The 27,486-nt window shown below is 33.1% G+C and overlaps 1 protein-coding gene across 1 annotated transcript in view; it reads left to right on the top strand.

The window, feature by feature from the left end:
• Window positions 1-7,807: 7,807 nt before the first annotated feature.
• The window catches only part of nolo (ADAMTS-like no long nerve cord), an 82,432-nt gene continuing 62,753 nt past the window's right edge, over window positions 7,808-27,486 (top strand). The window contains exons 1-3 of the mRNA XM_018539628.1: window positions 7,808-7,918; window positions 9,467-9,519; window positions 12,093-12,195. Coding sequence (XP_018395130.1) covers window positions 7,808-7,918; window positions 9,467-9,519; window positions 12,093-12,195 — 267 coding nt within the window. The remainder of the gene's footprint in view (window positions 7,919-9,466; window positions 9,520-12,092; window positions 12,196-27,486) is intronic.

Here is a 27,486-nt window from a genome sequence, read left to right as displayed (position 1 = left end):
TTGAATAATGCAGACGAGAAGTGAGGAATTTGCTTAAAAGTCCGATCATCCAGTCTGCATTCTCCAATTGTTCTTTGCTGCCCACGGGAAAAAAAGTCTGCCGACAATATTATCAGCGAATATTGCGATTAGCTCAAAATATTAAAGAGTAATAATAATTCTAATATTTTAAGCAAGTGTTACAATGACGTCCCACAGAACACAAACTAACAGTAACAATTACAGCTATGTTTATAATTTCCTGAATGTACTATTGTGTTTACAATGTATGTTATATTACACTCATACTGTTGAATGGGAAATTATAACATTTGTATATATAATGTTACTGTTTAGTTTAAGTACTGCGAGATGTGTAATTCACAACGTTGTCGAATTTGAATGCGCGATAAAGCGGACTGAGAGAATGGTATGCCGTTTAATAATTTTTTTTATTTAAAATTTAAATATTGAGGTAACTCGATTGTATTCACAGTATATGATTTATAGAAACGTAAAGACAATCTTGATATTTTATAATCATATTAATGAAAATTATATGACATTCTATTAGGATTTAATAAAAGATAATTCACTACGATTTGTATAGAAATATAAAGAGGCATGACCGAATTTATAATACTTATAATTATTGCAGAGAAATTTCCTCCTCCATTGTATTATACATTATCATACATAAATACATATATCAAGAAACTTTATGAATCTTCTTTTTATAACTGACGCCGACTAGTTACATCAATCGTTACTGTTTCAGAACTTACTTCTTAGTTGTTGATTTTCTCATTTGTGAAATGTAGATAGATTCTCGCAGTGAATAAATCTTGCTTAAGTATCTATGCTATTCTTTGAAAGAACAAGTTACTATCTCTACAGTTTATTGTGCAAGTAGAGATTCATTAGCGCCGCCGTAGTATATTACGCTGATACCACGAAACATCTCATTTCGAGATATGGTACTTTTACTCAGATCCGAAGTAGAATTCCACGAGATTTATTTCGACGGGTTTGCTGCTTATCCCACTTGAGACATCAGTCTTTCTAAGCCTATTACGCGGCCCTTTTAATACCAATCGTTATTTTTATTTTTTTTTTTGGCTGTGACCGTCTCGTGAATCGTCGGCGTTAACATATAAACGACGAAATCCGATGACGGCTCGATATATCATAATTTGCCGCCATAAACATTTCGTTTCGAAAATAGCTTTCGGATGATGCACGCGCGCGAATCGGTTTATCTCGAGAACGTATCCACATTTGGAGAACGACTTTGGCTGCTGCACATACGACATAATATAACGACTACGATTTAAACCGCTGTCACGTGACGATATTTCGTTTTGTAAATCCTTTCACTTATTGCATCCGCAGATCGATTCTCTCAAATGCACGCGAATCAATTATTTAATGTACGAGCTATATTAAACCATGACCATCGAAAAATCTTGAACTATAGAGAAGCTTTATTGTACTAAAATAGTCAATTTTAATCTTTATTATTCAACTAACTTTTTATCTCTTTTTAGTTCTATGAATTAGAGAAAGATGAAGAATAAGTTGAACCAAGATTAATGTCTACATTGGTGGAAATGGGAATTAATAAACTGTAACATATATACTGCTCACAGAAAAAACAGTTATATTATATATATATTAAGTATCTAAAAATTTAACTATATAAAAATTTAGAAATATGTGGGTGGTTATCGGGAACAATAATAAACTCACGGATGAATAAAATCTTGCCCGACAACCTTTATTAGTATAATATAACGAGGTTATATGAGTCCTGCTTGTCAGGATAGCTAAACTAGCGATACTAACTAACTTAGTGTAGGCTAAACAGCGACTGGCGACCGCCGTGACGCTCGCAAGGATCGCGCGGTGTTAGCGCGGTGGGGTCAATGCCCTTTTGCCCAATCAGGCACTATCTGGTGAACCCCGATAGACAATCCTCGCGACTTCGGAAATCCGCGTGTCGGTTACTTCTGCTACGGAAATTTCATGTGCGTGAAGTTAGCACCGCCATTTTGAAAAAAAAATAAAATAAAATTTGTGCTGAATTGTGCTAGATTTGTGCTACATTGTGCCGCAAAGATTTCAGCCGTTCTTTCATAACACCAAAAGTTATGACTAAAAATAGTTTTTCCCTCCGTGTTCGGTTTTTTGCCCATAAATCGGGTTTGTAGTGCTTCCATGTGATCGATACAGTATATCTGAGTTGTGCTATCGTAGCACAACTCAGCACAACCATTATATTCGCCGGTACAGCGATATTAAGGATACTTTACTCTTGAGCGCGACCCTTCGCGCAATGCTTTTTTGTTCAAAATTCGAGTTTGTAGTGCATAACTTTTGGTGTTACGAAAGAACGGGTGGAAATCTTTGCGGCACAATGTAGCACAAATCTAGCACAATTCAGCACAAATTTTATTTCATTTTTTTTTCAAAATGGCGGTGCTAACTTCATGCACATGAAATTTCCGGTAGCGACAAGCTCGCGCAAGAAGCCTCTCGAACGTTCTTCTTAGAACGATAATTAACTTACATACTAATAACTAAAATATGCCTACAAACAATTATGTTAAACCATCAAAATATAATTATGTAAGATGCTCAATCATTTTGACAATACTTCGAAAAGTTTCTAACTAACTTGAACAATCAGTATATAATCATTTGATGGTCCAACAAAATTATTTTTAAATCTGTTTCTGTACCTAAATTTTTAGATTTTTTCAAAATTATTTTTTCTGTTCTCCCTTACTTCAAAAGTGGCACAACTCAAAAAGTATAATTTTCAAGTTATTATTGCATGAATGAGTTAAATAAACACGCTATATATAACAATCATCGAAAGTAAACTGACTTAACTAAGAGAAAAATAATTAAAACACAACTTGAAAAGGACGAAAAAGATTTTTAAACCCTTAAGTGCCACATGATAGAAACATCACATTTTTGGACATGACATTCCCAACGCAATTCAATTACTCATATCTTTCATAAAACTAAATAAATAGTAAACAATTTCTTTTCTAATCAAAACAAACATTAAAGAATATGATGATACTAAATAAATAAATGTATTTTTTATATAATCAATGGAAAAAAATCATTGAAAAAACATTGGAAAAAAAAATCCGAATATGTTACAAATAAAGAGCGATGTGAAACAAAAATAACAAGAATAACATTTGATCATGTTAAGAATATTCTTTTTATCAATACTTATTTGATTAGTTAATATTTTTTCTTTAAAGTTGAAAAAAAAATTTTTTTTTTAAGAAACTTAATATTTTGAATTGTGTATAATTTTTTAAATAAGAGAATAATATATATATCTTACGTATGTATGTTTTTTTGTAACGTATAAAGCATATAATACCGGCGAAAATTTTTTATTATAAAATAGAGAACTTAATTAATTAGTGTAATTATTTTGTAACTTAATAATATAATTATACTGTTGTATAATAAAAAATTGATTAGCGTACCGCATTTATTCGAAAAAGTACTCTGCTGCTAAAAATTCCGAAAAACCCGTAGGTAAAACTTCTCAATTTATACCAAGAATAAGTCAAACTTTGAGCCCGCTAAATTGTCTCGGCTTTAAAGACGCGTCAAATGAGAGTACGTGCTTAAACGCTCTCGCTCAGGCATAGCAACGTCACGGGCGACCGTCATACATCGTCATCGCGCAAGAGACGCAACGAGCTCGATGCACTCCAACACCTCCTGTAAAATGATGGGCACGAAAGGCGTCGAGGCATTCATTATGCGATGCTCTTGCATACGCGCGTATGAGCGAGTTTATACGCGCGGCCTTGTTTGCGTTGCGCTCAGGGCGAGGGAAATTAAGAGAGACTGGGTCGCAGGTACGCGCGAGGATTACGGGGGTGGAAAACGGTGGAGCAGCACATCGCGTAGCCGGAGAGTTTACGGCTGTTTACGGTTGTTTCCGGGGCTGTTTACGTAGCGTCCGAAATTGAGAAAATCAAGAGGCTCCGTCAGCAGAGCTGTAGAAACGCGCGCCGAGAAAACTGTAGGAGTGCGAGTGGTGCTCGATGAAAGGTGACCGACATCGAGGAGTGTACCTTAAGAAAATCAAGTGCGCCAAACCGAAATCCGTGAATATCTCGTTGAGTCCTTAAGGGAGAACGAGAAAAGCGTACCCTTTTACCGTGGATTCTGCGAGTATTGACGGTAGAAACGTGGTAGAATATTGACTTCATCAGCTGCATAAATCAAATACCATTGGAAAATGATTAGAGGAGCAAATGAACGGCTCAAAGAAACATACTTGAAGAAATCTACGTAGAAAAAAGTTCAATAACTCGGACACGGAAATTAATAATGAAAATCTATATTTAGAGAAAGTTTTATCAAAATATCTGTAAAATCTTAAAGTATAAAATATTATTTTTATTTTAAAGTATATATTGGACTCTCGATAAACAAACAATCAAAAATATAAATATTAAAGGGCAAGTGAGAGTAAAAAATGTCTACACGCGGTTGACGATGCGTTAATATGGAGATGTTTAATAATCCAAAAAATATACAATATATGTAATTAAAATTACAATCTCGTACGTTTCGACTAAATTCCAGTCATCTTCAGCAAAATTAATTATTTTTATTTTATATATTACGTAAAAATACACAGGCACTATTTTTAATGTTTCCCGACAGATCTAAGCAAAAATAAATTTTTATTTTTATTTTAAAAGATTTTCTGCGTGTAATTTTTTTATTTTCTTCCATTATACTGAATAACGTGATATACATTCGAGAATATAAAACATATTGTACTATACCGATTTACTTTTAAACCATTTTTAGATTTTGTATGAATTTTAACAAAACGTTGAATAATAGATATATTTACAGTGATTTGGTTTTATCTGAACAATTTTTCCTTCAACATAAAATCTATGAATGAGCTATCTTTCATTTGATATAAAGCTAGATTAACTGGATTCGCGAAACGTAAGTACACAATGTATACACGTAAGTTATCGAAGGTAAATTGAAATTAAATTTTGAATAGAGATACAGAAAAAATGAGCACGTTAAAAATGAGACATCGAAATCGAAACAACTGCTGGAAGAAAACGATACTGCGCTGCAGTTGGAAAAAAAAATCAAGACGCGAAAACGGTACATTTCGTGGATTATCGAGACGATAATGGATGAAGCGTCGATAGAGAAGGCGAAACGTGGAAACGAAGGGTTGGCACCGGGGGAGTATAAAGACAGAAGGGTGCTTCTCGAAGGGCGTTCGCGGGGTTGCCTAGCTCGACGATAGAGTTTGAATAATGCAGACTTGCACAACGCTGCTTAAAAGTGATCGGTCCACCTCCCTCCCTCCCCTCCCTCTTCCATCCACCCCCCTTTATCGTCTCTTCTCACCGATCCCTTTAGAATCTCACTCTCGGTTCGTCTAAGAGTACGAACTAAGATTGATTTTGGATTGGATGGGAATTGGGAATAGTGAGCCTGTTACTCTCTGGCAGCCTCTCCTCTCCTCCTTTCTTTACCTTTCGCTCCCTCTCGTTCTTCTCCTTCGTCGTGGCGGTCTGATTTCCCTCGCTTTTTCCTATTTCTTCTCGACGTACCTATGTATACACGTGCATTTACATAGTCGGGCGTAATATGTTTTTGTAACTGGAAAAGGCATTGAAGATGCGCTGTATTTACAGTTCCAGTTGAGATTTATTATCTTATTATATACAGAAAAAGAGAGACAGGGAAAATATGGAAGAGTCAGATATTAGCCTTTGAGTTTAAAACGACACAATTACTAATAACATAGAGCTTCTATTGCGTGATGATTTAGTTGACGATCTCGCTTTGTATAATTTACAATTTTATTTAATATTTGTTGCATATATCATTTATTACTTTCGCATCGCATTTTCGTACTTCTCACGTTGCATTTAAGAATTGTACAATGGATATTAACATTTTCATCGTCGCATTCATTTCGCATTCGCGGCTATCGCTCGCTTTCACGCTCAATTTACATATTTCGCTGCGTCTGTAATCACCGCCGGCACCGATGGAATTATGGAAAGGACGTCCTTTGTGGACGTGACCGTATATAAAAGCCTGGTCTCTGGGCGAGATTTATCCTGCCGACGATCAACCCTCCCAGGAGAGTATAAAAGTGCCAAATTAGAGTGGTACAGCGACTGGGCCAGTGCCGTGCCTATATAGGGCACGACGAAAGCCCGCATTGCGGAATGAGAGATCGCCTATCGGGGCTATCACTGGCTCCCCTACCCTTCGCGATGCCAATTTGCGGGAGATCGCAATTCCCGATGATGCGAGAACATGCGAATCAGAAATGATCATTTAAATTCTCATTTTAATTTAGTCCTCATAGAATTTTCATTACGTCCTACGATTACGTCGAATAATTGACACATCGTTTAACTGATATGTATATTATGTCCTTGATTATTATTCTCTCATCTTCGCCTTTTGAAAAAGTTCTACCAGCGAGTAGAAGAGCAGCGGAAGTTCAGTTTACAACAAAAATATCTCAAACAACCCATAGTATATTTATCAGACTACGGTATATACTCTGAAGATTTGCTGTTCCATGATTATTTTAAATCAAGTGCATTCCATCTTCTGCGCATTTATTATTAGTGCTGTGTTACTTAAGATTGTATTGCATTACTGAAATACGTCTTTCTTTAATTTCAGAAAAATAATCTTTTCCTTGCAGTATACCTAGAAACTTGTACAAAAATAGATGCTTTGAGATAAAATGTATTGCAAAAGTATCGTTGAGAACTCCACTGAAATTTTTAAAATATTAACGTTCACCGATGTTTACTATCAGCGAAACTAGAATGGCAGCGAATAAATATATGTATTGATATATCGTTGTATCACTGTAACCAACGATGACACTCGAGAGTCTGCATCTGCAGCGGCGCCGCGCCGGTCGGAACACCGCATTGCAGACGCCCCCTTTCGAGACAACGCCGGTATCGGCATTGCCGTTTTCCATTTATACAGATATTATTTATGCTTGTGTGAAATTTGCAAAATTTTACAAACTTCTTATAAAATTTATTATTATATTTCAAATCTTTAATTACTCCGCAAGCCTCTACTCTCATTTTAAATCTTTACATGCTATATTTTTCTTGTCATTTACTTCTGTTTATTATTGTATCTTTTATTATTTTGTCGACGATATATAATTACTAATTGTACTGACACTAAATACTTGGCTGCATAAAAGTAAAACTAATTTTTAAACGATCTCGCTTGTGATAATGTAGTTTTTTTTTTTTATAAGAAGGAATAGCGCACGAGAGTGATAGCCGCGACTTGATCGTAGGAGCGTAACTATTTGATTAAAGATGAAAATTGCCGTATCCGTGAATCGACGGCGCGGCGGAGATAAATGGAATGACGGACGGTGGTCTGTATTTTGAAAGTGATTCGTGCAGCGCTACACCGGAGCAGCTCCCGCGAGATCGATGCGTCAATAATTTCCTACGATCGTAGCTCGTTTGACTCACCGACATTATTCATCGTGCGGAATTTCGAATAAAACAACCGACTGTGGAATCACGTTAAAAGCTTTCTGGCTTTTTTCGCCAAAACGATCCCACGTTCCTCCTGGCTGCTGTCCGTATGTCTATTCTTTTGTTTCTTTCTCTCTCTTCCTCTTTCTTTCCTTATCGCCATTCTACCCTTTTGCCTTCCATCCACTCTTTCGCTCTTATCCATCACTTTAGTCTTCTGTAGTCCAGCATTTTCTCCGTTGAAAAGCGCGAGCATGAGCGCAACGAAAGGGATAGTGAAAGAAGAGCAAACGGATGAAACAGAAAGAAGCACCGTGGTAGTAAATTTCACCGCAGTTCATGAAGAGTGCCGGCAACCGTTAACGGTAACACATCGAAATGCTCTCTCGTTCTTTCCGTACAGTGCAACAAGAGCCAACAGGACGTAGATGGGCGAAGGGAAGGACTAGAACTCTCGGGATAAAAAGGATTAATTACTCCCTTCATCGTTATCCCCTTTTCAGGGGGAAAAAGCCGATACAACGGCTCATTATCAGAGACTTTAGCTAAAGAACGAGCACAAATCGAGACAAGATCGATCGAAAGAAATATTGTCGCTCATATCGCACGCTATTTCGAGAGGGAATACATACGTTAACAATCCACATTTGATATAGTCTTCTATAAATTTTTACCTCGCACACGACATTTCGCATATACGGACGTTAACTGCCTCGAATGTGGAAAAAATATGAGAAATGTGAATTAGATACAATACATTTACATGTTTTAATACAGCCGTTCGTTCGTTACAATATTATTTAATATGCTCTAACTTAATTTACTTCAAAAATATGGAATTATATTTATTTTTAGTATATATAATTTAAATATTTATAAATGATTGTACACTTATTACATTTCTAAGTATATATTGACACAAGAAATCTCCTTGAAAGTGATAGAGAAATTCCTGTAACATGATTGTATCATGTATTGATACAATCTAGTCTCTCTCTCTCTCTTCCCATTAAGCTTTCACGTTTTGTCTCTATAATTTCTCAGCGACCGAAATTAGCGCACGCGCAGTCGATTGCTTATAAAACTCCAGGACATGAATTCATCACGATGCGCCCTGAGCTATCACGTAGCGAAAGTGAATTTTTGAAATCTGGTTCAGACAAAACGGCAAAAACGTGCCGAGAATCCCGACAACCGTTTTGCTGTTGCTGGTCAAATTCTTACCATGTTTATTCGCGAATTTACTGGCCAAGATGAGCCGATCGATGCGCATAGGCGTCACGGCGTCTGAAGCACGTTTTACGTTGCAGAGAGCCATTACAGACGCCGATTACTGCTAGTAGTCGGCTCGGATGACACATTTACGAGCGGAATAAAAGTCTGACAATAGGAGACAGAGGGTTGTAATGGGGAGCAATGGCACAGTGCGTTGGCAGACAAGTCAAGTCTGCGGAATAATGTCTCTTGGACAAAACGTCATTACAAAGAAAAATCGTTTTAAATGCGCATTGAGATAATCGAGATCATGAAAATGGATGTACTAATAACTAAGATAATTGATGTACGTTTTTTTTTTTTAGATGAATAACAGTAAGCTCTCTTAATGGACGTAGAGCGTGTCCAATACGCGAAATGATTTTTTTCATAATGCTTTTGAGGCTTTCACGGGTATTGTCTTAAAGATACCAGAAGTTTGCGGGTGATATCGCCGTGTTTTTCTCCATTGTTAATGGCAACGTTTCGTGAACCTTGTCGTTTACTTTACCAAAGGAGGAGAAGCGCACTGATACTGATTTTTTTCATAATTAAAAATTTGATATCAGTTATTTAATTTAGCTTTTGTCTTTTTCTCTATATTTATATTATCGATATACGATAATCACAGGGTCTAATCTTTACCTTTTGTATTTCAGAATACTAGTTGGGGAGAATTGTCATCATGGTCAAAGTGGTCAACATGTACAAGGTAAGAGATTAATTATAAATTTTTGACGTAATGAAAGTTATTAAGGCATATCATAAAATTAATTAAAGAAATGAAAATAATTTGTGTTTACGTCGTAAATGTGAATTGTTTTATTTTCTTTAATTAATTGTAATTTTATTTTGAATTTTTGACATATTCAAATATTAATTTAACATAATGTGATTATATTATTTAAATATTTTGTGTTAAAAATTAGTATTTAATATTTTTTATTTTTTAAATTATTACAAATTTTTTAACTGCATAAGAAAATGGTTCTCATTTGAGAACCTCATCCTATTCAATATTTTCTTCGTGGTAACATGTTTCGTAATAATTATGCATATACGAAACAAAAGTTCTTATTTCTCGATGAAGAAATTGTATTCCAAAATAAACTCTACAACACAGAGAATGGCACATCCGGCGCACACATATTGTTTGGTAGTCGTGCGACAAAAGGGGCGATCTTGACGGTGGCCTCGACTTCTCCGCATGCAAGGCATGATCCAATCCTTGCGATTTCTCATCGCCTGTTTCGTGCGGTTCTAATATTGAGTCCTACCGGTAACACAGCCGGAATGTTGAACGTCCCGGAACTCATTTTGGTGGCTACCACCGGCAATAAGTTTGTTCTCGACTCACCCTGCTCGTTTTTCAGTTATACAGAGGTGGCCAGAACTAGGAGACGTAGCAATTTATGGCACTTACAACTTGCGAACTGCACTTGGGTCGAGAAAGCTTATTGTGTGATCTACTGCACTCTACTTATTGATGTTTCTACCATCTGCACGTGCCTTCGTGCTTTGGTCTCTATTACAATTTCCGCCAAATCTCGCCAAATTGATAAGATGTTTATTAATAATAATTATATATGTTGCAACTAATGAGTACGTTGCGATGAGTTTGTTCATTATTGTAAATGATATGTAAAGACGCGTATTTTTTTACGGAGAATATTCATGCATCATGTCTTTTCGAACGTCATACATTATGATACAAAATCAACGTTTCAGTTACGATCGAATTAAAGAATCTAATAAGAAAAAAATATGAATAACTCACAAAAATCTTGACTTTAGTCAAAATATTTAACGTTGTTTGAGTAGACGGCTTGTCCGCAGATCACAAATAATAATATCCCCCATAGTGAATAAAAGTTGCACGTCATTATGATATTGCTATGATATATATAGATTAAGATAATAACATATATTGTTACTACAACCTCTTCATAATTTCGCAGTAACATTACAATTAATCCGCGTTTAATGTGATGTTCATATGATCTTTTTATAGGAGTACTGCCATAAGAGCTGTACCTATGTCATAATATCGTCTTTACGTAATTCAATTATTGCTGCAAAATTAATAGGATTGAGTAACAGGCTTATTGTGTCTCGTGCATATTACGTATTTAAGGACAATTTAAAAATGAACTCATCCGCAATATTATTTACGTAATTACAAAGCTTCGTAATTGGGATTAATCTGTACGCATAATGTATGCTACGTATTATTATTCCAATTAACTAATTGTTTGTGCGTCGGTTATTGTTCAAAGCAGATAATTACTATCCGTGTAGAATAATGCAATCGATACCGACTTCTCTAAAATTGGAACCAAGTCGTAATCAATTCAATCGAATCCATTTAATATATGACGATGGATACCATAAAAAGTCAGCTAATGCAATGTCCGTTTCAACGCACAAGCAAAAGATTTCTATACATACGTATATGTATAGCTAAAAATCGAAAGAGAGAGCGCGAGAATAGATATAACTAGAACATAGTAAATTACTTTGTAAATATTGATATTATTTGTGTATTGCTATATTAAGGCTTCTTAAAGTTAGTATGCTCATTTCTCCATATGTGATTAGCTTCATTTTCCTTTATTTTTCAAATCATGTCGTTTCTAAAAATTTCTCGACACTTAATGCTTTTTTTATCATTCATAGTTCTATTTGAAGCTTTTGGATAATCCTTCGTTACTTACAAGAAAAATATCTAAAGAAGATAATTTTTATCTAAAGAAGAATACCCGTGCATCACGTTTTCTCGATCTTCGTACGTTATGGTGAAAAATGACGTTTTATCGCAATCGACTTAAAGATCTAATAAGAAAAAAATATGAATAACTCATAAAAATCTTGGCTTTAGTTAAAATAATTAATGTTGTTAGACGGCTTATATTGTAGAGACGGCTTATCTGCAGATCATAATCGGTAAGAACATTTCGTGTCATAAATGATATTTTCATTTAAATATGCGAATGTATTTTGCACTCTCTTGAGTAAAGGAGCCAACTTATACTTGTTGAGGTAACGCAATTTCCAGCGAATAAAGATCGCTCATGAAATTAGCGTGAAGTAGTAAATTGAATTAACTAACTGCGTCGCGCAACGACACGCGGTGGTGAAATGCAATTAAACTCTTGACGATTTCAGCGCGCCTTGATTATGAAAAGTTCGTTGAATAAGCACGTCTCGGAAAGACATCTGGCCGAGATACATTCGAAAAAAGTCATTATACTTAATTTCTTGATAAATTTCTCTTTTCTTTTTTAGGACGTGCGATGGCGGAATCTCACGACAACAACGTCGATGCAGACGTAATAGACCGTGCAAGGGGAAGGTCTGGACTACCAGATATAAAATCTGCAATCTGGAGGTGAGTATTATCACGTTTAATTTACCTGAGTATTCATCTTGTCGTGTAAAGTGTGTCGTGGTTAGTTGTTACACATGGAATAGGTCGTTACACTTATTGTCAATATATTTTTGGAATAGCATTGTAAAATGAATAAATAAAGAAAGTAATTAAATATAACACGATTACTAAAAAAAGAAAAACAGTTTTAAGCATGCTCAATCGATGTTTTTAACATGTTTGAAACATGTTTTTTTTATAATACTGTTTAAACACATTTGAAGGATTAAAAATATTTTTTATGTTTATTTTTATTAATTTTTATTAAAATAATAGAAGATAAAAAATTTGATACATTTATATTTATGCTCATATAATACGATATTCATGATGTGTTTAAATACACATACTTCCATTGTTTGATAGTTTAATATATTTGATAATAATTAATATATTTAAAAAATACACACAATTGTTACAACCTCTGCTCCATATGTGCGGATGATTATATTACAATATAATCACCTTTTGTTATTTTTATTAATCTGAGTTAAATAAATTACAATGTTAAATGAAAACATAATTGATATAGATTTAGACAGCTATTAATAAAGTTTGCGGTATTTATTCAATTTATACTGATTGTGTAACTACTTTCTGTAGTCTCTCCGATCGCGCGAAAGACAAATTCTTCGCAGTTTCGTTGTATCTTTTCTTATATACAAATCTGGACTAAATATGCTTTAAAATAAAAAATTAACAATTAGTTTATACATAAAATGCTAAATTAACAAAATACCTTCAAATAAAGCTGATTAATTATATTTTAAAAATAAGTTGTTTTGCCATATAAAAATAAAATTTTTAACTACAAACGAGAGCAAGCAAAAGAAGAAAATAATGATAAAATCTTTTATTTAGTGCAATTACGAATGCGTAGAAATAGTAGAAGATTGACAAGTAATGCTAACAACGAGATTAATCATAACTTTCTCAAAACAGGAATTGTCAAAGGTGTCCGCTAATTTTCTAAATAAATAAAAAATTCTCGATTCATTGCGATGTAAAATAAATATAGCAGAAATGTGTTAGGAGAATAGCGTTTCGCTTTATACGTATTAATGTATTCAAAGCGAATGTTATCAAGCTATGATGTGGTAAACCGTTATTGATTTTCCGTTATGCAAATGTGGATGTATCTTAGATCTATCTAGCCTTTTATTTAGGGATTCCTTTATGTGCACGTTGAAGTGCACGCCCAGCTTTATCTAAAATTCAAAATAACACGTTTACGCAGTGAAACATTGACATAATCGCGTGTGTTCGTTCGAATGTATATACATATGGACACGTACAATTTATAGCTTGAGCCGTTTTCGCGTATTAATTGCATTCAATCGTGTTACGTTTAACAGTGACATCGCTATTTTATGCTCATTACGAGTGATTACTGAAAATACCGTGGAGAGGCGATGCATAACTGCGATGATGAGCAATAATGCAAACGGATCGTGCCACAATTACGCAAATTAAATGACATTTATTGTCGCAAATCGTTCTTAAATATTTCAGTCCACCCCGAACATCCGTCGGCGTCAATGTTGTACCAACCGAGATGTAAATTGGATACATGATGAATTCGATATTGGTGCATAACAGCCGGCAGCGCTTCTCGTGTGTACAAGCATCGTTCTACATCGCGGCTAAAACCAATACGCACGCTCTGCAGTTATCCGGGGTAGCTCCCTCGATGTTACGGCAGATGCAGGTGACCCGACCTATATTCGTATCTGGGGCAAGTTTCGGAGAGAATGTGGCTGTACGTATTAAACAGCTCCACTTCGACGTGGTTTCGCTCGATCGATATTCACCCTAAGTCGATTTTCTTCGCTATTCTCAACTCCATTTAACTTGAACGAATTATAAAGAGGAGCGTGCTTAGAAGAATCGATATTAGTCACGAAAATCGGCTAACCTAAATCGCAAGGTTTAACGACCTATCGTTATTAATTCGCGAGGAAGCAATTATGCTCATAATCAGGTAACCATATTCGCGTGTCTGTTAATAGCCTTGTTTTATCGTATTTAGTAGTTCCGTATATTTTCACGTGCGCATCGTTCGTTTCTGTGTTATTTTTATCGTTTAATATTTCTCATTGAAAAATGTGTCTGTTCCGCGTACGCATATTTTTACGCACATTATTTTTAATTCAGAGTAATTTGCTTCTTTATTTGGACTTCAATTGATATAGTTACGAATAAGGAAGAGGAAAGATCTTCACTGCCCTTAGGGCAGAGGGGCAGATTTTGATCTAAAAAGCCATTTTCAAGATTAAACATGATTTTTTAAAGGAAAACTATTAAACATTTAAGAGTTTAAGTACGCATATACGTTTATTCATGTTCGAACTATATGTATAAATTTTCAAAAGTTTCTAAACTAAATATTCTCAAAGTTGTAAACTGTTATGCGCGCATCTTTTGTTATAAAATTATATAGTGAATCACTTATTTTATACAACACTTGTAAAAGTAATGAAAATTAATCCGAAAAGCAATTTTTCGTACCCAGTAACAGATTGCAAAATTATCACGTGTATTAAAGGTAAAGCATATTGAGCTTTTAGACGTTTTCAAAAATTTATACCTCTAATTTAAGTAGGAATAAATATGTATTCAAAATTTCAATTAAATTTCTATATTCAATAGCTTTTTTATAATAAAAAAAATATATACAATTTACCTGAAAATCGCTTTGTCGACCAGAATGATCCCTTAATCTATTTAATCCTAGACGAGATGACGAGTGCCTTTCGTATTGCTCGAAATTCCGAATAAATCAAACGTCGTTCGTGGCTGACATCAAAATCGATCAGAGATAGCACCGGCTTCATTCCATGTGTGACCATGACGTGATGGTACGGCGACGTTTCTTCCTGCGAGTCGTTTCGCGATACTGCTGCTCCATGTATTAGTTTTCGCATCACATATCAATCAATTGCTGGAACAACGGTTCAATAATACTCATATACAGATATACTATATGCATATACTAAAATGATTTTCAATGGAGTTTTTTTTCTGTAGCATAAAGGAAATCAAAATATAAATTAGAATCCAATCGATTTACTGTGCTGAAATAAATCGCGCCAAAAACCGTGCTCGCGCAGTTCCGTGCCATTAAACAAAATCGCTCTGTGTATTAAAGTTCCAGATTCATCAGAGAACGATTAGCGACGCCACTTTTCAGACCGATTAACACGCTTGTCGCATTAACGCGACGACGACGCTCGACCCAAATTGACGTCGTTAACCGACTCGCTCAGCACAACGACGTGAATCTCTCTCTCTCTCTCTCTCTCTCTCTCTCTCTCTCTCTCTCTCTCTCTCTCTCTCTCTCTCTCTCTCTCGACGAGAGAGAGAGAGAGAGATCGCGTATCCCAAGTTTCCGTAAAATCGTAAAAGTGCAAAGCACCATCGGCCCCGGATGGAGAACGCCTTTGTCGCCGGACGGCTGCACGACCGACGCGACGCGACGCAATGTGACATTCCGCCCGCGGGGCGACGTTCGTATCTCACTTGGCTCATGCACGAGAAAATGCACTCGCCTATCCTTCGTACATGCGTATACATACACGATGCAACGAAGGTATCGGTGGTCGTCCACAAAGCCGCGTCGATCTTGTCGAGATGCCCTGCCATCACCCCCCGTCTTTCCCCATCGAGCGTTCTCACCTTCCTGCGGCTTACTCCGTCCGCATACGTAACGCGTAATATCTTTTCACTTAACCGGACCGAAACGTTTTGTTGTCCCTCGCCGACGGCGACGAGACTGCACTCGCGGCAGACATACATTTCCGGACAATGCAAATGTGAAGATAACTATGTATCGCTATTACAGTGTTCTAAGGCTGTGTTATATTATCGTATATTCAGTCCAATACAAACGTGTGCAGTCGCTCATTCTTCTTGTCGTTTTATAATGACGTGCCAGTTGAAATGAGCTCATTTCGGTTTTTCCATGTATTTTATATATCAGATAAGCAGTTTTAATTAACTGTAAATATAGATCAAGTGAAATATGTATTAATGTATTGTACAGTATTGCAAGATAAATGTGTTACAAAGTAGTACAAATATCATATAGAAAATTAACGTAAAAATTTGATATGAGTGATATGATTTGGAAGCAAATTGTAGAAGTATATTTCTTCATTAAAATTGACATTTTTTTATGTTAAATTAACATATACTATACATTTTATTCATTTATCTTAGAATTTACATTTTAAACCTATTTATTTCTATGTCGTTGTTTTCATTCACTTATAAATAGTGTTATTTTAATATTAAGAAATTTTTTAATATTAAAATTTAACAAAATATTTAAATAATACAATCACATTATATGAAATTAACACTCGGTTAAGTATTCAACGCAAAAATTTCAACAAGAACCATTTTAACACAAAATGTTTTTACTGTGTATAACTCGCCTTATTATAAACATAATTGGACTTTTCAAATACCATACATACGTTATGTTAGCTTTGATTATAATAATTGATTTTATCATAAAATATTATCATACCCACATAGCGATGACTATAATTATGCAGAAATTTATGGCCGCGGTACGCAATATTATCATGCGCATATATGCATATATCGTGTAATGATAAATATATCATGCGATATACTGCAAGACAAACTTGTTGACAAATTTGCATCTCCGGCTTTGCACAGGTATAAGAGCAGCTACGAAAGTGACGAAGGACGAGAAGAAAAACGCAAGTCCCAGCTTCGTCAGGTATTCCGTTCATACGATGAACGTTAGCGGCAGTAGTAGGTTTGAGCAGATATTTCGCGAAATATTCTTCGCTTGCTGCATTAATCTTTCAGGATTATCCCTACGAAATGTGATAGCCTCGTAATTTTCTTACACCGGCCCCTCTGAATTTCTTGCATATGCAGCAATAACGAAGCATTTGCGAACTCTACACGTTTGCGTTTACATTTTTTATTATAATAAATGTAATAATATATTTTTATTCTGTGTATATTTTTTTATTAATATATATGTTTTTTTTCTATTTTATTGACGGCACAAAGTAAAGTAGAAAAATTTTTAAGAATATTTCCTTGAATTTTTTTAAACGTGCAAGAATCATTTAATTATCTTGTGTTTCATGTATCAATAGTCTTCCTTGCCGAACACTCATAGGTGAAATTTATGTTACGGAAATGAGATTTTTCCCGACATGTTCCTAAAATTTGTCGCATTTTTTCCTTCGTCAAAATGACGTGGATTTTGTTCCCATCCGTGAGGCATCTCTCATTCAGGCTGATGGACAATTTTCCGTGAGCCATAAGTGCTGCCTCGCTTCTGTGCTTTTTATGATGTCATATCCAATCGACATCCATGATTGGTCAATAGCGTGACCTCCTGTATAAATGACCGTCCCGTGATCCTGACAATTCTGATATTATTGGTGCCTTGCAGCTATTGCTATCGAAAAAGATTTGATTTATTATTACCAGTGTGGCAATTTTCCACTGCAAAAACAAGGAAACCCGTACTTATAGACAAACGAAGAAACGTTTACTAGAAGAACATTTATAGAACTCAGACGGTTTGATGTTATATTATATTATATAAACCGTTTCCTTTTCATAGGATGTTAAAAAAGGACCAATTTTTATTCAAAAAGATGTAAGTAAAAGAAATAGTTTTTTTTTGTAAAACTTTATTTTGTTAGATAGGATAAAATTATTAGAATTTATAGTATTTGGGAAACATCCTGAAATTTGTGCGAGAATATTGAAATTTAAATGAATACATCATGCTTGTACTCAATTTTCAAAGTGTTTTTCAAACGTTACAAACTTTTATATATTTAGGAGGTTACAATTTACATAAAAACACTATTTCTTTTAATAAACAAAAATTAATGAGCAATAAAAGGATCATGCAGAAATCATTGCGTAGATTCAATAATAATTGTTATTTTATTTTAGTTCTTAATTGTTTAAACATCAAGTGACCGCACATTTTGGCTTTGTATTTGAGCCATTACATAAACGAATCATTAAATTATTTCATTGTTTCATGTAGTTTAGCTGCGTTTGTAAATCTGGGAAAAGGAAGATGTTAGTTTGGGCTTTTTTTCTGCCGAAAATTAAAAAAATTTCGAAATGTACAAATTATACATCATATTACACGGCTATTCAATTGAAGTCGAGTAGTGTATCGCTTATTTTGGGGAAATCATCGGTTTATTATAAGCAAGAAACCAGCACTCGAAAATTTTTTCATCATTATTAGTTATCTCAACAGTTGCAATGGGTGCTTTTCAATTGCTTAATATGATGGATAATAAAATGGAATATAAGATGAAACAACCAGTTCTAAATGATTAAAAATAAATGTAAAAATAAAATGTATCACTACCACTTGACGCCCAAAGTTGTAAAGTCTATAAAGAATATATTTTTCGTAGAAATGTTAATTTTGCTGTTTTTAACAGAATTATTTTTCTTTCAATTTAAAAAACGTTTTTATCATTCAAGAAACCTGTCACATATGCATAACCTTTAATGGATTTTTATTGGAAGTATAAACGAAATTCCGTTATGGAAATAATCGGGATAAACACAGTTACGTTATCAATCCCCCGTGTATTTCAAACTTTTATCATGATTACGTATACACGACCACGCGACGATCGCGAGTAGTCATATTTGCATTACCAGCGCAATTTCAGATGTATTCGGTGATTTATCGTCGATAGATGGTAAAGTGGAACTTTTAAATCGATCGTTCGCAGGTCATGATTGTGACCCACTAGACGATTGGAGAAAATTGATAGGTTTCGTCACGGAACAAGTCCCTTCCGAGGGATCTTGGCAAAGTAATCGAAGGTTACCACGGCCAAATATTAATTGCTCGACTCAGAGGCTTTTGCTTAACGGTCGGTCCTCGGGGAAAGGTCGGGGACAATAATTTAGGGACAGAATGTTGTAAATTTCAGGTTGAAGTCTAACTAGGAAGGAATTTACGTCCGCGGAATACCTTTCCTTCGCCTCAGCTCTTACTCCCATTTTTCGCCGCTTCTTTCATTTTCTCTCTGCGTATAGCAATAAAAAACCGCCAAGCGAGAGCGCATACAAATGTGGATTTAAAGATTCAGTGCTTCGTAAAGAGCGTTACGCAATTATTCTGTTCGTATTCGGTACTTCTCTTTGCGCGTATTTATAAAATGTAATTTTTTGTTCGTGCAATATAATTGCTATCGGTTCGCAGTTTTTGGTAAGGTTTATTTAATTTCGTAAAGCGAAGGCTATGAATTTATATTACACGTTAACTATTCTCTCTCTCTCTCTCTCTCTCTCTTGTGTGCCGTTAAACAAAAATTAAACCGTTTCTTCTATTCGCATTTAATAGCGTACGGAGGAACAACAAGAAATATTGTAATAAGAATGTTTAAAAAATCTTTGATTTTAATATTTATAAACTTTTATTTATATTAATGTGTTATATTAATAATAAAACTTATTAAAAACTACATTGTAAATATAATAATTGAAGTTATGGATATGATGGTGTTTCTTGAAAAACTAAATAAAATTACGATATAAATTTATATATTGTCTCTGTAAAATATGTTTATTTTTTTCTTTTTATTACAAATATATTTAAAACATATTAATTTAATCGGTAACTCGTACACAGACACACACACATTAAAACAGTTGTTTTGACAACAAACAAACGCATTATATGTATACAGTGATTCATAGTCTTAGTATATATAATATTTTAAATTCGGTAGTAATTCTTTTCTGGTGAGCACAAAATGTGGAAACTACAGAATTTAATTTAATTTCAAACGTGAATAAATATATGGCTTGAGCATAAAAATGTGTAGCATTGCTAAATGTATCGTCATTTGCGCATGAATATTAGGACAGTACAAACGATATATATTGACTATTTTTATTACTAATTACAGTGAAACTTTTTTTTAATATTCTGATACTCTAAGAAATGGTATAACAAAAACGGAAAAAAATACTAATTAAATCGTAACTAATACGATTTAATTAATTTTACATATGTATAATTGAAATAATAGCATACACACGGCTGAAAAAAAAATTAATAGAAATACATTTTTGAGAGAAAAATATATTTATACAGTTTTTTTATTTGAAATTTTAAGAATTGCAATTAATAGTTGATAAAAACTAAAATCTTCAAATATTTTGTAAAATTACGTTAAATCTGAAAATATACTTTTTCAGAAATAATTACAAATTTCTTTGTTGGTATCTTTCCAATCAACGCTTGAATTTATATTTATTGCTATGGTTTGATTTTAGAGTAAATCTTAAAGATTGAAAATTAATTTTTTTATTTTTATTTATTTTCATTCAGACTGATTCAATTTTCACTCTTTTAAATGAAATTCTACTCTAAGTAATTTAGAAAAGGTATGCAAAGGATTGCAATTTCTATAACATGTTTATGAAACAGATACTTCAAATTCAATCAATTAAGAATGAAGATTAACTTTATCTTTAATATATTATATGAGACAGTCGTATTAAAATAACCACATAAACAAATATTTAAATAATAATAATTGAAAGTCGATCAATATGAATAATACATGTGAAATTGGTCTTATTTTGTCAAAACGGACCTTAAAATATTTAATAATATTTTGCGTAAATATGTATTAGTTTGTGCAAATGGCGGGCCAATTATTTGTCGATCTTGAAACACAGTCTTGAATTGAAACTAGATTAGTAAATAGTCAATAATATTAAACAAGAAGAAGGAAGCACGAAGCAAAGCCAATAATATTTCGGCACGCGATTAGGGGAACTACATCACACATAATTTTAATAAGCATTTGTGATCCAGCTTTGACCGTTATTGGCTTTGCTTCGTGCTTCCTTCTTCTTGTTTATTATTGTTTATCAATTGTACGGTCTTAAAAAGATTCTAGTATTTTTGTCAATAATATATTACAAATTAAAATAATATGCAACAATGATGCTATTAAAAGCATCTTGAACTATTACAAACAATTTGTAAAAATATTTGAAATAATAATTTTGAAATATTTTACTCGATGATATTAATGATCAAAGGAATTTTGTTGATATTGTTAATTATGCAGAGTGCATTGTTGTATAATGTCATAAACGATTATTTTTATTTTGAAGAGCATTATACGATATTATAAATTATATTTCCGCAACTCGTTTCTTAAGCTTTACCATTTCGAAAATGTGAAAGAGTTTTGATATTTTTATTAGGTATAATAAAAGTAGGGATCTCTCTCTCTCTCTCTCTCTCTCTCTCTCTCTCTCTCTCTCTCTCTCTCTCTCCTGAAAGGGAAATAGGGAATACTCGTGAAAGATAATCAGACTCGCTTTGTTCGTAGCATTTATGCGGATATATATACATATACGCAGAGGAAAATGAAGCAATATTATTTTCAGTAAAATATTCTGAAAAGCGGCACAGCCGTAAGTTTTATAATGGAAGTTTCTGTGTTACATCTTCCAACATCCACTGCATAGAAATTGTATTTCGATGAACATACCTAGTAAAATTAAACAGCGCACAAAAGTCTCTGTCCCAGAAGAAATCGTGTACAGAAGAATACGTCTCGCGGATTCTCTATATTGGTACAATTCTTACATATATTATATAAATATACCGACGTGCTTATAAATATTATTAAACATAATACAAGGGTTGTGTGTGTGTGTGCGCGCGTGCGCGTGCGTGTGAGTAATGTTAAATTCAAAAATTGAGTTATAAAGTTAAAAAGTTAATTAATTTTAGTTTATAAATATACCAAATTTAACTTTTTAATTACCTTTTTAAATTAATTTTTCATTTATTTACTTTTATTATGGGTTAACTTGTATTTTAACTAACAAGTTAAACCAAGCCTGTTAACTTTTTAAACTTTAAAAAAGTTGACTTGAAATAAAATGAATATTAACTTTTAACTTTTCATTTGCTCTTTTTTATTAACTTAACTTGAATTCAATTAATATCATTATTGATTAGGTTTTCTCTTAACTAAGTTAAATTTTCAAGGCCGTTAACTTTAACTTAGGTTTTAAAAAATTAACTTACCCAACTCTGATTAAATATGATAACGCACTTTCAGTGTATTATCTTTCAATATTGCACTAAATGAATGATTTTGCTGGAGTAAAACTTTACTACTAGGTACAGATCTGAAAATAATTTTGCTGTACCATCGAAATACAAATAATTATGTAAAATATATTCAAGCATGGTAAGCAACACTGCAAAAAGTTTTTCTAACAATCAGCTTGAACGTTCTACATAATTATTTTAATAGTTTGACAAAGTTATTTTTAGATCTGTATTTAGCTAAATTTTTAGGTATTTCAGTAATATTGTTTTATTTTGTGTGAGAAATGTTAAATTACAACTGACAATCCATATGCAATGACGACAGTTCGCGGTTCGGGGTAAAAAGAAAAATGAATAAATCATGAAAATCAAAACTTGATTTACTCGCGTAGATGAGCGATCGTGTCCGAACCAGATTCGCAACGGTTAATACACGTCCGCTTGCATGCACATATTCGAGTAATACAGTTGATAAAACCGCGTAGCGCGCGTCATACGAAAATGATATCATTGTAACTTTTATTAGAATCACCGTAATCGTAACTTTACAGGGATATTAATGTCGCATTTGGCGCCGAGTCACGTCGCGCGTTGGCTACTCGTTACGCGAGATTTTTGCGGAAACGAGAAACTGGATTAACGCGTAATGCGTTACAACTACATTTGTAATGTATCCCGGAAACGATGCGTACTTGCTTTTAGTCTTCCTTCCGATTCGGAGGCACGCTTTGAATTTACGATAATCCTTCACACATTGAAAGTATATACAGAAATAATGGAAACATATTTTTATAAATTATTTTTATAAAAATATTAATTTTTATGTACTAACAAGAGGAAGAAGAAACGCGCATTTGCAATGTAGTTTGATGATGCTTGTGCTTGTATTAAGACAATCCTAAATTTTAACTTTAAACATTCTTCAAAAATAAACAATACTTTAATATACTTAATATTAAATGTCAGTTTTGTAGCCAAAAAATTATTTTAAGGGATAAAATCTCTTATTAATATGTGTAAATCAGTTTTCAACTTTTTTCTTTTTATCTCAAAAACTATTTAAAATATTAAAAAGTATTACTTTATATACAAACGTTTTATAATAAAATATGACGATGACTTCAAGATAAGATTTTTGTATTTATAATATTAATTTCTAAACTAAGGAGTATTAGAAGCTAGAATTTTGGATTTTTTAAATAAGAGAGAGAGAGAGATAGAGGCAGAGAAAAGAACTTTATATTACGCGAATTAAAACGCTGTTCTACAGAAACGATATTATTATTTTTTTCAAGTAAGTTAATTTCGTTTAAATTTATCTAGATTGCCGAGAAAATTCAATATACTTATAATTAAAGAAAAAACTTTTAGAAATTTCTCGATCTAAGATTTATGTGTGATATAAGATATCAAATGGCATATATGTATAAAGCATGTGCGAAGTTTGCTTGCGCTAAGAAAATCCATATAAATCAAGTTAGCAGATGAGCAATCACGTTGAGAAATATCTTGATCGTTTGCGGGGGTATTTGCTTATGCAGTCGGCACCGTCGCAACTTTTATTAGACGCTGTCTGTAACTACAGTTTTACAAGGCTATTAATATCGCGTTTAATGCGAGCAAGCCAATGATGAATCCTGTTACGGCGTCGCGGAGATAAATAATGGAACTTCCTTACGAAACTAAATACGCTGGACTCGTGCATAATGCATTACTTGCAATTCCACGATGCGCAAGTAATTGCGGACGACAGGAGTTAGGTGAATTATTATTCTCGAGACAGTGGCTGCCACTGGAAACTATTGACGACAGCACTGAAAATGTTTATAGCGACAATTAATCGGCGAATTATTAATTTATATCGATTCGCGTAAACATAAATCATGAATTATATCTTATAGATAGACTAAAATAAAAGTTCGATAGCTGATGTAACTACGAGAACTAAAAATATTGAATTATGTTCCAATTCTTTTATTGGGACTAACAGTAAGATGTCTTTTATCTTCCTCTTGTATTTAACAAACTTTTTAAACACACGTATCATATCTTTTCTAATTTCCTTTTAACGCAGACACTTTTTTAATCAGTTAATTTCTTGATTTTTATTTTCTTTTGATTCTTTAATAGCAGTAGTTATGACAAATATTGTAAAAGAATACGACGACAAATAATCACTGTGTAAATTAAAACGTTTACGATCGTAATTAAGTTGTCGCAAACTTAAAACGGCTTTTGAGATGATAGTCACCTTTTCGACTCGTTATCGATATTGAACCGGTTAAATTGTCGCGCAATGCCGTTCTCCAAACATTGAAGCCATCGTTAGTTAGTTCCGTGTTTGCCGCGTTTTATTTATCGAAACTCAAAAGTTGAACGATACACAGTCGACGGTTGGATTGAATTACATGTGACTGACATGTCCCAGTGGCACGACAATTCTGACACTCACCGGTCACTGCAGTTTGTGATACATGCATCGCTGCGACAAGCATATGGCACGGCCAAATGGTTCCCTTTTAGGGTCACAGCATGTAATTCACTATACGCGGTTGCGTGACCTGACAATTCGGGGAAAAACAACGGTTGCACGGCGCGATCTCCAGATAATTAACAAATTAACAAATTGTTTCGTTTGCTCTAGTGGATATCCACTTCCGCAAAAACCTTGTTCGAATCGGTGCGTTGCACCACTCTGGATTCATATTTTATTGAGTTACGTAACAGTTACGCGAGATTTCTAAAATGTGTTACTTGACCCTCTACCTTTTTTTTTTTTACACGCAAAGAACACTCTTGCTAAAAAATATCCACAAATTTAACTAAATACAGATCTGGAAATAATTTTATTTGACTATCAAAATAATGTTGCAAATTTTTTTTATATTCTAGCAATCAACTTGAATGCCTTATAATTATTTTTATAGTCCAACACAATTTTTCTGTGTATAGGTATATTGTATCATAAGTAGAGTAGTAATATTATTAAATTATTATTTGGATCTTAATTTAAACAAATTTTGTTTTGGAAGCTAAAAACGCCTAACATAATAAGTTATGTTAACAGTAACCGACAATTCGCCAAGCGATGATGGTTCAAGTCAGCACTATAAAATTAATTTAGGATTCGATTTCATGAGTAACGTAAGAAGCTTCGTCCACTTTTAATAAAGATATTCCTGAGTAGAAAATGGCGAGAAGCCCGCACGAGAAGTCCTTGCCTCTTCAGGATATAATAATTGGTCTGAGAGCTACTTCGATATTGAGAAGTCAGCCTTATTCAGTTTAACTTTCGTGTCGAACAAAATTCTATTAATCTAAAATCAGTAAAGAATTAATTGCATTTGACAGGCTTTCTAGCGCAGTTTTTCTTTCGCAATAATTGTAATAATACATTATTTGAATTTAACACAATTAATTATAACATTTGAATTTGCTAAGTAAAGATAATCTTAATTTTAATCTCTTTAATCAGTTTAAGTTAATTCTTTATCTTTAATTGTTAATTATTCTTCTCTAAATTTTCTTATAATTAATTATTAATTAATATACACACCTGTTACTGCTGAGCATAAAGACGGTTATTTATAAACTAAGCTGTAGCTATTTAGTGTAGTAAGACAATTTCAGTGAATCTTATATTTGAGAGAATACAAATGTTTGAATTAATAATTAAATTTCACTCGTTTTTTGCAATGCAAAGTATAAAGAAAAACGATCTAAATCGAGCGGTAATAAGATTTTTTAATTCATAAATTTTTAGTTTATAATATTACTAAGAAACAAAATTAAAATATATAAAATATATAAAAGTATAAAAATAATCGAACGTTTCGGAACTCGCAGGTCCTTCTTCATCGATTCATAAAGATGTTTCGATATCAACGAGATAAACGCATAATCTTACGGTCAAAGCGACATGGTGTGGTATTGTGCTGCTGGTATGACAATTTGTTTGAAAGAGAAATGATTCTCCTTTTTTGTGTGAATGTGGAAATTGTGTAAAATGTATGAAAACAGGAGAATCATTTCTCTTTCAAACAAATTGTCATACCAGCACAATACCACACTATGTCGCTTTGACCGTAAGATTATGCGTTTATCTCGTTGACATCAAAACATCTTTATGAATCGCTGAAGAAGGACCTGTGAGTTCCGAAACGTTCGACATTTTTATACTTTTATATATTTTATATTTTTATTTTATGTTTCTTAGTAATATATAAACTATTAATTAAAAAAATCTTATCTACTGCTCGATTTAGACCGTTTTTCTTTATACTTTAAATTAATTAATAATTGATACTCCAAATGGGACGAATTCAAATTAAAAGGATTAAATATCAAATTAAACAAAAATATATCGTTTAATTCTTAATCTCAATCCTTTTCCTCTCCACATAAAATAATCCCAAACTAAATCCAGACAAAATTTATTGTCTAATCACTAAATCTTCCCAAATTAACAATATTACTAATCACAAACTATTTTCAATTGGATTTGAAAATACCATAATTATATGTAAAGATATTAAAAGGCGCAATCCGTACTGCATTAAATATAAAATTCTAAATCTTTTTAATTAATTCTATTGCATAAACACATCCAAATTATGTGTGTGAATAAGGTAGTTAAATATATCGATCCACAAAAAGGACATTTCAATTTGAAGAATTTTAGTTTACAACACTACTTAAATTTTCAGATACTTTAGCAAAATCGTTCTTTCCGTAATTATTTAAAGAAAAAAAATTACAAATTATATAATAACAAGCTCCAAGTTAAAAAGTTGTCGTACATTGTGCATTGAAGCAAATTGCATGCATTTTCACTATCAATCAATTTGTGAAGCTTGACGTATTCTTTCACGTTAAATAAATATTAACCTGGGAATAGTCACCTGGGGTGATTTTTACACTCCAGTAGCGAAAAAACAAAGCTTAATCTAAGTAATTTTGATATAAATATTTATGAAATAATTATAAATTTTGCATTTTGAAATAACACACAAAATGAATATCTAAATAATATTAGAATTCAAAGTAATAGACTGGAATAGAATTGTTAGATGTAGTTTCTATATAGCTATAGTTAAGTATTAAAGACGAACGATAAATTCTGA

This window comes from Cyphomyrmex costatus, unplaced genomic scaffold, assembly GCF_001594065.2.
Source record: "Cyphomyrmex costatus isolate MS0001 unplaced genomic scaffold, Ccosl1.0 scaffold1034, whole genome shotgun sequence".
Taxonomy (NCBI): domain Eukaryota; kingdom Metazoa; phylum Arthropoda; class Insecta; order Hymenoptera; family Formicidae; genus Cyphomyrmex; species Cyphomyrmex costatus.
This window is presented reverse-complemented; position numbering and strand designations above follow the sequence as displayed.